General features: G+C 47.7%; 1 protein-coding gene across 1 annotated transcript in view; it reads right to left on the minus strand.

Moving 5' to 3' along the window:
* Adam19 (ADAM metallopeptidase domain 19) overlaps positions 1–13250 on the minus strand; it is a 91493-nt gene that overhangs the window by 45744 nt on the left and 32499 nt on the right. Inside the window, exons 4-5 of the mRNA XM_052193985.1 lie at positions 7418–7496; positions 1634–1710 (exon numbers count right to left, since the gene is read on the minus strand). Of these exons, the coding sequence (XP_052049945.1) occupies positions 1634–1710; positions 7418–7496 (156 nt within the window). The remainder of the gene's footprint in view (positions 1–1633; positions 1711–7417; positions 7497–13250) is intronic.

The following is a 13250-nucleotide window of genomic DNA, read 5'->3' on the forward strand; positions in this document are numbered from 1 at the left end:
CACCCCGCCCCCGCCCCCAGCATATAGTTGGCGGAGTTGGCGGTATTGGCTAAGGCAAATGGACTTTCGCTGTTGTTATTCCTAGAGTCAGTCCCTACCTTGAGTGCAGGAGCTGTGCCTTGGAGGTGCTCAAAACCCAGAAGAACCCAGATTTTAGCCAGGCAGTGGTGGCACATGCCTTTAAGTTCCAGCACTTGGGAGGCAGAGGCAGGCAGATTTCTGAGTTTGAGGCCAGCCTGGTCTACAGAGTTGAGTTCCAGGACAGTGGAGAAACCCTGTCTTTAAAAAAAAACAAAAAAACAAACAAACAAAAAAAGCCCAGATTTTTTTCAAATAAGTAAGTAAAGAAACAGCAGGGAGCTAGAGAGAAGGCTCGGTAGTTAGGGACACTTTGCTTTTGCAGAGGACCCAGGTTTGGTTCCCAGAATCCACATGGTGGCCCACAACCATCTACAACTCTACTTCTGAGGGATCTGATGCCTCCCTCCACCAACCCCCCCATCAGGCATGTGGTGCTCCCAGCTCAGGCTAAGACCCAGCTAGTTTGGTTTAGAGACAGAAGGACCACCCTTTTCCCAAGCACCATCCGGTTGGAACTTCCTGGTTGATTTTGTCTTGAAAGTTATCCTCGCCTTTCTCCCCACATCTTCTCTCTTCCCACTTCCTGCTACACAACCCGAGTTGTTCTTCTACCGCAGAGTGAAGAATGCTGAAACTCTCAGCCTGGGGTCTAACGGCGTGTCACCTGTTTGTTCTCTCTCTCTCTCTCTCTCTCTCTCTCTCTCTCTCTCTCTCTCTCTTTCATTTCTAGGAGTTCAATGGCCCTGGAGGAACTGTCCCCTCATGGTTACCCAACCCCTAATGATGGAAAACACTTTGCTAGCTACTATGTCTTTTAGTACAAGCCAACGAACAGCCCAGGGTCCAGCCACCTGGATCCCATCTTGGGTTCACACCCTCCCGGACCACTATTCACCTACCTACAGTGATGGGCACCAGACAACTTAGTGGGCCCTGTGTCCCAAGACTACTGAGGCTATTCACACTAGCTACTCTTTAGCTTGCCCTTCAAACTCATTCACTCCTTCCCTGTCCTAGCCGCCATGGACCCAACTTCCTGTCTCATCACATGTGCTTTCCTCCCATGCCCCTCATGATTTGCATATCTCTTTTTACTGTGACTTGTAGCCTACCAGTTACATCTGATAGCTCTCTATTGACGCTAACCTTTCTGCCATGGTCGTCTCTTGATTTGATGGCCCTATTCCTAAATAATAGAACTCCTGTCTTCGGCACCTCTCCTATCTTTTTATCAAGATTTCTCTTTGTGTAGTTAAGACTGTCCTAGAACTCACTCTGTAGACCAGGATAGGCTGGCCTCGAACTCAGAGATCAGCCTGCTTCTCCTTCCTGAGGTCTGGGATTAAAAGTGTGAGCCACCACCACCCAGCAACAATTTCTAGCTTAATACAACAAATTTGTCAGGAAAGGTATATGTGTAGATTATCGAGACTTCCCTGGTATCTCACAAGATTGGTTGGTCTCTTCTTTACAAGGCCCTCGCCTTGGGTTAGGCCTACCCATCATATAGGAGAGGGCACCGGATGTCCCCTGCAGCTTCAGGATCTCTTACCTAATTCCCCGGCAGGTGCTGAGCGTGACACTGGACTCATCCACTTTCCTCACAGTCCCATGGTAAAAGCAATGATCCTGGCAAACAGAAAGGAAGCACTGGGTCAAATGGCAATGTTAATGTCTCCTTGATTGACAGGCGATGGACTCATTCCTTCCCAACCCTGACCTTACAGCTCTTACAACCTGCAAAAAGGCTCCCAAGCTTCCGCTTTGTTTGGTTCTTAGAGAAACCCAAGACATAACACAGGGCAGACATCACCAGCCCTCCTGAGCAGACCAAAAAATGTTGAGGCTCACAGGGACCTCAACAGAGGGACCTCAACAGAAAAGATTGGCCAAGGGATGGAGAGATGGCTCAGCGGTTAAGAGCACTGACTGCTCTTCTGAAGGTCCTGAATTCAATTCCCAGCGACCACATGGTGGCTCAAACCATCTGTAACAAGATCTGACACTCTTCTGGGGTGTCTGAAGACAGCTACAGTGTACTTACATATAATTAATAAATAAAATCTTTTTAAAAAATCCTTAAAAAAAAAAAGATTTGCCAAAGATCCTCCTGCCAGGTTGGAGAACCCAGGATTTTCAAAGCTGACATGTCAGCCTCAGGAATAGTCTTCTGAGAAAGCCAGTCTCTCAATGATGGCCCCTCTGTAATGCCCTGTCATGGATGGAATAGTGTCCTCCTAAAAATCTTATGCCCACCCAGAAGCTAGAATATGATTTTATTTGTAAATGGGGTTTTGATCATGTAATTAAATTAAGATATGGCCACATGGATTAGAGCAAGTCATAAATCTAATGGCCCATTTGCTTCTTGGATGAAGGGACACAAAGGGTACAAGGGGAGAAGTCACCTGAAGACAGAGGCAAAGCCTGGAATGATGTAACACAGCCAAGGAGCACTAGGGAATTAGAAAAGGGAGGACTCTTCCCAGGAGCTCTGAGGAATTAGAAAAGGGAGGACTCTCCCCTGAAGAGCTTACAGTGTGTACATGCGGCCCTTCCAACAACTTGGTTTGGACTTTTAGCCTCCAAAATGGAGAAAGAATCTATTTCTCCTGTCTTAACCTCAAAGTTCACAGTGCCTTGTTAGAGAAGCTTCAAGATAAAAACTCAGCTCAAGATGCTCTTCCTACTACCCATCCCTCCACACCCAGGCCCACCTTCCTGGGTCCCTAGCTCCATGAAGCCTGGTGCATCCTCTAGTCCGAGTGGCTCACAGACATGTGGTTCCCCAAACCCAACCAGATCCCTCCATCTTTATAACACTTCCAAGCACTACCATAAATAAGCAGGCCCTGGGCAAGGCTTCAGAGGCACAGTGAGAAAATGGACATCTAGCTCCAGTCCCTTGTGAAAGGTAGTCATTAATAATTAGGAAGCTGTGGTGGTGTGAATGAGAACTGCCAGCCCCAACCCAGGCTCAAGAGCTGGAACGCTTGGTCCTTGTGATGTTGCTCAAGTGGGCAGTACAGCCTTGAGAGAGGAAGTGGGTCCCTGGAGGACGGGATAGGAGATTTCATAGCCTCACCCACCTCTCTAGTTTGTTCTTTATGATTCATGATTGTAACTGAAGATATGCTCTCCCAACCTCTTGCTCTGGCTGCCTGCTGTCCCACCATTATAGACTACAGTTCTGTACTTAAACCCAATAAACTTTCCCTTCTGTAAGTCGCTTCTAGTCATGCTGTTTTATCTCAATAACAAAAAGCAATTGATGCAGAAATCAAAGGCACATAGCTGCAAATAGTTTTGTGGTACCAGGAGAGTTTGATCACTAGGCTAATCAAAGCAATTAGGAAACAAGCACAGTGCTTCTGGGAGTGCCTGTATGCTAAGTCAACTGTCACTCTCCTCAGATGGAGAAAGCATTCTTCCCAAAGAGGTCGGAACCGACTCCGTTGGCCAGAACAGAGAGAGGATAAAACTGGGAGGAAAGCTGGGCATGGTGGTATGTGCCTTTAATCCCAGCACTCTGGATACAGAGGCAGGGGGATCTCTGTGAGTACAAACCCAGCCTAGTCTACAGAGTGAGTTTCAGGAAAGCGAGGACTACATAGAGAAACCCAGTCTTCAAAAACAAACAAAAACAGAAAAGCAAAAACAAAAAAAAGAAACTAGGAGTGAAATCAGTATCTTTAAAGGGCTCCCTCAACACCTTGAGGCTAAGCAGCGGTCATAAATGCTCAAGTTTTCCCTGCACAACAGTCTGACGATCTCATCTCCAGACTGTGCTGCTTCCTTGTGTGTGGGGGATCCAGAAGACAAACCCATTTGAGTGTGTACGGGGGGGGGGGGGGGGTCCACTTCTCTCCCATCTCTAGTCCTGAATACAGCCTGGTCATTAAACTGAAACATTTTGGCTCAGCCAGGCCAACCTTAAATCCAGGCTCCCACATATGCCAACAGTGTACATGAGTTCTCTGGCCTTCCACATCTTTAACCTCCAACCTCAGATTGCCCAGGAGAGACCGGTACACAAAAGAGCTAGCTAGACTGTCTTCTAGCCTAGAGAGATAGACAGCAAACACTAGTGGCTCTGTATTTATTAAATTCTTTCAATAGGCATAAAACATGGCCCCCGAGGACACCAAAGCCCACCAAAAGGACAGATCCACAGATCCACAACCTTTACTATTTTTCTTCTACATCCTATTCATCGGAGCCATACAGCCATGCCAGGAAGCATAAGCCAAGCCCACACGTAACCTGGGTTCCTTCTCTGAATCGCAGGTACCCTTTCATCTACCAGTGGTCCACTGGCCAGCAGCACCGGCCATCTACCCGTTCACACCAACACACAGCCAGGAGGAGAAGCACCAGCAGTCTCCTCTTGGTAGCAAAGTCTCCTGGGCTTTAATTATGCAAGTCAGAGTCATGACTTTGCTTTGTGAGCACAAAGGAAACCCAACTATGGTAGGAGGTCATCCCCCAGCTCCCAGGAAGGCAGGCGACATAACACACAGCTCAGCTTCTAGCCAAGGGTCTCACTGCTTCCCAGCAAATCTAGGAAGGTAGGCAACATGTAGGGGCCAACTTCTAGACAAGGGTCCCACTGTTTTACAAAGGCCAGCCTGTCATGTGGGCTTCTCCCTCTGTCCCCAGGCTAGGGGAACTAGAGGCAGATCATTAACAACCCGAGTTCTGACCGTGGTATTTAGAACTCAGGAGTGAGACTACAGACACCTTGCATGGCGCGCTGACAGTGAGAAAGACTAGTTCTCCCCAGGACAGGGGGCCAGGCCTTCAAGGCTTCATAGTCAGTGGAATGACTGAGAGTCATTCAGAAATGTAGGTCAAACACTGTTTCAAAATGCCACTTCCTTCACAAGTATCAAAAAGTTAGATCCCAAAGTAGCTATGGAGAAGCCTTAGACCTCTTTGGCTCTGACTGATGGCCACCACAGTGTGTACACCCCCATGCTCTCTACAATGGTATGTCCTATAACTGTCACCTGCTCTTTAATTTACAAAGAGCACTAGCACATGTGACCAGAGTATTTGTCATCTACTCTTGGCCACTAGCACTCAGGTCTTTGCTATGTGACAACAGTTGCTAATTTTTACTTTAATTATGAGCACGGCTTCATGAGACAGACATTACTCCCACAATTTTAAAGGATTCTTTAAAGCTCGTTTAAAGAATCCCAGCTTCCGGACTAAGGTCGGATGTAAAGAGCTCGAGTGACTAACTCGGTGAACCCCAGCAGCATGGCCCTGGACCCCATCCTCTACCATCCCCAACCAAGGCAGACTTGGTACCTGACTCTTCCCAAAGCTTTTCTACCCTCTAACACCCAATGGGACGAGCTCTAGTCTGAGCCTTGCCACTTCGACATAGCCAATTCTCTCTCCTCGATCCCCTCCTCTGTAAATTACAGCGTTAAATTATATTTATGGATCCCCATAAAAATCAGTGACTCCTCTCTCCTTCCACAGCACTACTCGGTGATCTGCTCATCTAATTTTTGAGATTTTTTTTTTTTTAAAAAAGAACTCAGTATGGTCCAAAGGGTTGATTAAGGTCATGCAGCTGGTTAGAGCCAAGACCGCAGCCCTGGCTTCAGATCCCAACCCCCTTTAAGTCTTGCTGTTCCCAAACCTGTTCCCCCAGTAACCTGACCTAGATTAGGGCTGTAACCTACAGGTCTAGCTAATGAGTCTTGATAAAATTCCCAGAATGCCTGCCTAGTTTGGACACAGAGTTCCTAGCTTCGGCATTTTGGCCAACAGCTATGATTTTCCCCATTCCTGCTTCTCCTTGGTTTCTTAGTTTCCAAACGAGAAGGCTGACTGGGAGCCCCCTGGGCCTGGGTGGGGACTTTGCAAGAGTCCAACAGTGGTGGATGGAAGAAAACAATGATCTTGGCCCAGTTCAGTAAGGATGTGCTTCAGCCAATGAGGCCTTCAGGAAGGAGGGGGATTCAGGGAACCAGGGGACAGCCTCTGTTCCAGAGTTCTTCTCTGAAAGACCCTTAACACGCCTCTGCTTGGTGCACAGTTTAGAGCACAAAGAACAAGTCAGGATGAGCCATGATGTCACTGCATTCCGCAGGCAGCTTCTGGGGCTGAGGGGGCCACCCCAGGGGGCTTTCACAGCAGGAAGCATGAGCTCACCATTAACTTGTGCCCTGAGACCCATTCTGGAGTTGCGGGTATGGAAGCAGGAGGGGCTGAATTCGGAGGAGAGTGGGTCTGTGAAATTGTAATGGCCATGGGCTATGGGCTTTCTAAGGGAAAAACAAGGGGCTTTACGGGGATGTAGGTCATGGCTGGACATTTCCCTGACCCAGTCCAGTCTGTCTGCTGCCTTCACTGGCCACACTTCTGACTTCTTTCCTACCCAGGAAAGTCTTGGGAAGAAGTCCCATTGACTTTCAGATCCAGAACCCCAAAAAGCATCCCCTCTCCAAGTACCCATTTACTTGGCTGTAGACTTCCCAGAGCAGTGGTTAACTTTCCTAATGCTACGGCCCTTTAATACAGTTCCTCAGGTTGTAGTGACCCAACTATAAAATTATTTACATTGCTACTTCATAGCCGCCATTTTGCTATGGTTATGAATTGTAATGTAATTTTTTTTTTGGAGGCGGGGATTTGCCAAAGGGTGGCGACCCACATGTTGAGAGCCATTTTCTTAGCTGCCTCCAGACTTAAATGATCCCTCCCTTTTCCCTGTCCCAGGGCATCTGATAAATGAGCTAGCCCGCTAGTAACCAACAGTGGTTCTCCTGTCGGATGTTCACACACAGGCAGGGGTATGTGAAGAATGGGTTGCAGAGAGATCTAGTTCCAGTGACTGTTCGAGGAAATTGTTTTACCTTTTAAATGCAATCGGCGTTTGCTTGTTATATCATTTTGTTAATATTATCTATTATATTATGTTTACATATATTTGTATGCACAGTGATTGAAACTGCAAACCCTACATTTTAAAAAAGAAGATTAATCAACATCTACTTGGATGAGGCGACAGGATGATGAGTAAATTAATCCTTTCAAAGATTTTTTAATATGTGGGTAGTTAACATCAGCCTAGTAGTATGTGTACTTTGTAATGATTTACACGAACTTCAATCAAATTACCCTCAAACATTCAACCTCTCTCTGCTTTGCCATTTTTGCAGGCAAAGGAGAGGGTGCAACTATGAGACAACAGAGTTTGCCTCTGTTTGAGTCCTAGGTCTTGGTCAGGGGAAGCCAGCCCTTCAGAGAAGGGGCCACATATTAATTCCCACCCAGCCGGGGCAGCTGCTGACCAACACATGTCTACGTAACTCACCTCAGACTTGAGCGTGCTGGTTTGAGGATTGCCACGTGCAGTGTAGCAGGTTTCTGTGTAGGCTGGAGCAAAAAGGTGCCTGAAAAAAACAAGAACAGACATTTGAACCCTTATTGATGGATTCTCTCTTCCTGGCGATGTCGCTCAGTGACTTTAACTGAACCACGAAAGGCTACCCTGACTAGAAGAAACTGGTGGTCATTAGGGGACTAAGGAACCAAAAGAAAACCAGGAGAAAATCTCTCATTGGTCACTCCATCCAGATGGGGTTCACAATACTAAATCAATTATCTTGGTTTATTTTTCTGGGTCCCAAGAAAGACCCAGAAACTACAAACACAGTCACAAGACCTCTGAGTCTGAGAACCTGATCGTTAAATTCAAATGGTCCTTGCAATGTGGTCTATGCTAAATTTTAGCATGGGCATCTCATTTTTTCTTTGTGAGAACAGCCTCCACTGGATGTTTTTGGTAGGGTTGTCAATCAAGGGGTCACACCTGGCACTGGCCTATATGTTTTAAGCACAGCCAAATGTCACAGTAAGTGACATTTCAAGAGTTGAACAAAATGGCAGGGAGAGTCATCGCTTGCAGAGCTGCTTACGCCACCTGCTTCTCCTTTCTGCGGGTCAGATCTCCTGCGACCTGAGTGTGGATTCTGTTTGACACCATTCCACACACTCCCCCTTTCCCTTTTCTAAATGTAGACACTGTTTCTCTCTTATCACAGACCCTTTGGAGCTGAGGCTAAGGATCCCTTCACCGAAGGCTAGAAGATACAGAACGAGCTTCCTAGAACGCCTCCAAAAGTAAAATGTGAAATAAAAGAAACCAACGGATGTTTCAGTTGACAGAACTGATCTCCAGAAAGGCAAGGTCAGGGAGCAAAGTTATTTCTGATTTTTAACAGAACAAAACATCAGAAATTCAAGTCTGACAAAAAGAAATGTGTGTGTGTGTGTGTGTGTGTGTGTGTGTGTAAAAATCTAAAAAAGAACTAGGTGCAGAACATTTCATAAATATATTTATTCTCAAGTCCATTTTAATGAAAAGCTAATCGATGTACCCTAGGTACATGTATTGAAAACAACTGGCAAAGCAGGAGTCCATCGTCAGTGGTGGCTATCTCAGGGGAGGACAGATGTTCACAAGGCAAGTTACATATTGCTGCAATTTAAAAAAAAGTACTTAATCAAATGTTTATTCTGAAAACAGAAAACCTAATTCAAAACTGCTTTTTAGAAGAAAACACAGGCCAAAGTCAGAACGGAGAGTCAGGGGAATCTGAAGAGACACTAGATTTGGGAAGAGAAGCTATTTCCCAGAGGAAAGGACATGGCTCCAAAGTCCAGGCTGGACTCTTCCCATCCCAGGATGCAGTCAGCCAGCAGATGCCTTAAGAATTCACATTCAGTCTTGAGAAGACACCACCCAAGAGGGATGTGTGAATCCAGAAAAACACAAAATCCAGCTGATCCAAAGGAACACTCAGCCACATAGAAACTGTGGGTCAGCTGCCAACTCACAGAATGTGCCTCCAAGCCCATCTTCCCTTAGCGTCCAGAGATTCAGAAGGAACTCATTCATAGGTCTGACTGAATTCATAGGAATTCAACAGGAAGTCTCCCAAGGCCACAGGCCCCACAGTTATGCCTGCTTGTGTCTTCCAGCAAGTTTACTAAATGGAAGATGTAGTTAACTAGGGAGAGAATTAATGAGTACTGCAGTACACCACGAGCAGGGTCTGGGATCTGAAAGACAGAGGCTTTGGATTCCAGCTCTGACTGGTATTGTCTCTAGAACTGGCTGGTTACTTTCTCTTCAGTTTTCTCTTCCCATGAGTAAGGGCAAAATACCTCTGAGTCAAGCAATTTAATAAACCAGGGAGCAAGCTTAACCCCAACCATGGTAGAGAGGGGCTGGGTAAAAATTCATGTCATCGCTTTTATTTTACTCTAACTTTTAGAAGCACAGTCTCATGTAGCCCACAATGGCCATGAACTCATTATATAGCCTAGGAAGGCCCCTGAACTTCTGACCCTCCCATCCCCACCTCCCGAATGCTGGGATTACAGGTGCAGATGTGCGGCAGCATACCCAGTGTTATAGGATGCTAAGGGGTGAGCTCAGAGCTCCATGGATGCGAGGCATGTCTCCTTAGCAACCGAACCACATCCCTAGCTCCTCAGTAGTGCTTTTAACAAGGTTGAGGATGGAAGAATCCAGAAAAATGAGTGGATTTCACCCGCGTGTCTCTCTCTCTAGCTCTCCTAGACTATTAATTCACCCATATATCACTTAAGAGAGCAATTAGCTCATTCCTAGGATCTATTTCCTGGGCCGTTTCCCCAGACTGAGTAACGGCCGGCTGGTTGTGAGGTCAGAGTGTAGACTGGGTACCAGCGAAGAGATATAAATTTTCCCACAGGAAATGCACTTGAGGTAGATACACTTTAAGCTTATTCAGGGTTTTGAGGGGGGGGGTGACTTATTCTATCTGGCAGCATCATTAAAATGAACCAAAGCGGGGAAGATGGGGAGTGCGGCAAAGAGAGGACTCCAAACAGGCTCTCAGGCTCACGTAATCAGAAGCTTATCTGGGGGCTTGGCTTCATCAGCGAGGAGCTCTTACGGCCTCGGCAATTAAAGCAGCTTTAAAAACTCAAATAGATTTCTTATCATGCTACATATTCCCCTGAAAGCAGGGACCACAGTTGTCTGTTAAGCTCCTCCTGGCTCCCAAATCAGACAATACAAATTTAGCCTGAATAAGTGGATGACTGAATTAATGAATTAATGAACAAATGAACCTCCTCTCTAATATAACAATCTACCAGGTAGCCATTCAACAAGAGAAACTTGCAGAGATTAGGGCCTCTTGAAACTCCCCACTCCAGTTCTGCCTAGCTGTCCTCCATAGCTAAAGTTCCTGAATCAAAAATGACCTCTCAGCCGGGCGGTGGTGGCGCATGCCTGTAATCCCAGCACTCTGGGAGGCAGAGGCAGGTGAATTTCTGAGTTCGAGGCCAGCCTGGTCTACAAGAGTGAGTTCCAGGACAGCCGGGGCTATACAGAGAAACCCTGTCTCGAAAAAGAAAAAAGAAAAAAAAAATCCAAAAATGACCTCTCTGCATCCAGCAGCCAGGCTGTGGTGGCCCAGCACTCAGGATCCAGAGGCAGGTGGATCTCTGTGAGTTCAAAGACAGCCTGGTCCACAGAGTCAGTTCCAAGACAGCCAGGGCTACACAGAGAAACCTTGTCTCAAAAAAGCAATGGGGGGGGGGGGGATAGAGAGGGAAGAGGGAGAGGGAGGGGGAGGGGAGGGGGAGGGAGGGGGAGGGGGGGGAGGGAGAGTAAGAGAGAGAGGGAGGGAGCGAGGGAGGGAAGTTAGGAGCAGGAAAGGTGGCTCGGACCTGATTCCCAGCAATCAAGTTAAAAAAAGCAGGACATAGAAAGCAGCATGTGTCTGCTAACCTCAGTGCTAGGGAGGCAGAGACAGGAGGCTACCTAGAAGTTTTGGGTGTGGGCCAGAAATTAGTGATCTACAGACTCGGTGAGAAGTCCTGTCTCAGAGTCTAAGGTGCAGACTTGAGAAGTCCGGTCTCAGACTCTAAGGTGGAGTCCAACAGAACGACCGGGGACCTCAGGTTTCGACTGGAATACCGCACCCAAGCAGTCTCCGCACGCCAAATGCAAAATAGGGGCCACACCCCAGACCTACTACTTCAAAAAGAAACTGAGGCTGGGACCCAGCCCTCCGTCTTAAGGACTCTTCTCCGTCCCCACCCCTCCTCCACCCCAGGTAATCCTAATTTGCGAACAAGCCTAGAACCAATACCCTAAACCACAAGTTTCTGAAAACACTTCAGAAACGTGTGTACGTGGTCTGACTTCCAAACCCCTCACCTTCCTGCCTCCACCACATCCTGGAGGGCTGCAAACCCGAGAAAGCTACCCACCCTACCCACCCACCTGAGTGCTAGGCTGTGCTGTTTGCACCTCAACAGCACACCTGAGAGGGAGGGATTCTACCTCTTCCCATTTTGTAAACAGCGGGCCAGATGACTTGTAAAGGACCACCACACTGTTGGAGCTGGATTTCAGCCTCGAGTTTGTGAGCCAGACTCTTTGAGCATTTTTTTTTTTGTTCTGACTCTGAGATGAAAACATGAAACCCAACCATTGCCTGAAACTTGGAGATCAAGTGCAATTTGATGATGGTGATGGTGATGGTGATGATGATGGTGGTGATGATGCTGATGTTGATGATTTTCTATCATGATCCAGGCAACTAAACCCACTTGGATATTAATGTCTACATTGAAGAGCCATAGGGTAAGCTAAGCACAGAGCAGGAGCAAGACAGTTTAAAGTAAGAAATTCTGGGCTAGTTCTAGCTAAATAACCTTTTCCCTGAAAGGGCTATGCATGGGAGCCAGGAAGGTCCCTCCTTCTAGAAGCAAAGGGGTCATGTTTCATCACCATCTGTACAATTTTACCAACAGGGACAAAGCACTGCTTTCAAAGGCTCTCTCCACTGTCCCCAAGAGAAGGCTGGATATGCCCATGCGTCCAGGCAGGGGGATTCTGGCACTGCGCTCAGAGCAAAAGTTGTTATCTTCCCAGAGAAGAGACCACAGACATGGATGCTGAGCAGATGTTCCTTCTCCTAGCGACATCTTTCTCTCCTCTCTCTGATGGGGGCTGGCTCAGCATGGGGACAGGAAGCTGTCTCTTACCACTGGCATGCGTTAGGGTTTTCAGGAAATGATTTGTGAGTGGAGATCCAGGAAGAGGGGAAGCGTATCCAAGATTCCCGCCCTCCCCCTCCCTCTTCCCCTCCCCCACCGAATCTGACCGAGAAAACATTTCTTCTGTACTCTCTTATCTTCAGTCCCGTCCCTTCTGCCCTAAGGAGACCATGGGCAGCCTGAGAGAAGCAGAAGAGGTTCTGCTGTGTCACTGTCCTCGTGGTGACAAGAGCAGCTGGCACTGCAGCCCTAATCAGGGTCAAAGCCCTGGTCACCCGGACCCCAAAGACCCTAAGCGAAACCTCCATCTTGGGAGGGGGGGCAGCTAGAGAGCTGGTTCCGTGTTTCAAAGCACTTGCTGCTCTTGCAGAGGACCCAGGTTAAGTTCTCAGCACCCACATCGCGGCTCATAACCGTCTGTTACTCCAGTTCCAGGGGAGCAGACACTGTCCTGACCTCTGCAGGCACCAGGTATGCGGATTGTGAACACTTAATACATGCAGACAAATGCTCAGACGCAGAGAGAAAAATAAATCTTTTAAAAAACCCAACACTGGGACTCTTCTGAGGCCAACCTAAGAAACTAGGCTCCATCCCCTCCCTCCCACCCCACCCTCCCTCCCTCCCTCCCTCCCTCTCTGCCAGGTGTTTTCCCCCACAGCAACTTGCAATCACTAGACCAGCCAAGCCCCAAATCTCATTCTTTCATAGCTCACACACAGCCCTGAGGAGCTTTTCCTAAGGCTTGCGGCCTTCAAAGCCCACCGCCCCTTCTTGCTGAACCGTTTCCGCCACGGTTGCAGAGCTATTTGCTGACAGAAGTGTCAGATGGTTCTCTTGGCTGAAACCCCTCTCGGGAGGGAAGAGCGGAAACCTAGCTAATTCTACACAGCATCTTTGTGGTGCCCTGCTCACCGTCCCCCCCCAGCATCAGATAAGCAAACCAACCGGTACAAAGATGGTTTTCAAACTACCTTGAAAAACACCCTCTTCCCCGTATGCCTGGCGTGAACAAAAGCCTCTCTGCTCGCAATCAGGCTGTGGTCACTGCTGCCCCACCCTAGGTGCGACCTTCGGAGAGG

Source organism: Apodemus sylvaticus, chromosome 10, assembly GCF_947179515.1.
Source record: "Apodemus sylvaticus chromosome 10, mApoSyl1.1, whole genome shotgun sequence".
Taxonomy (NCBI): Eukaryota; Metazoa; Chordata; class Mammalia; order Rodentia; family Muridae; genus Apodemus; species Apodemus sylvaticus.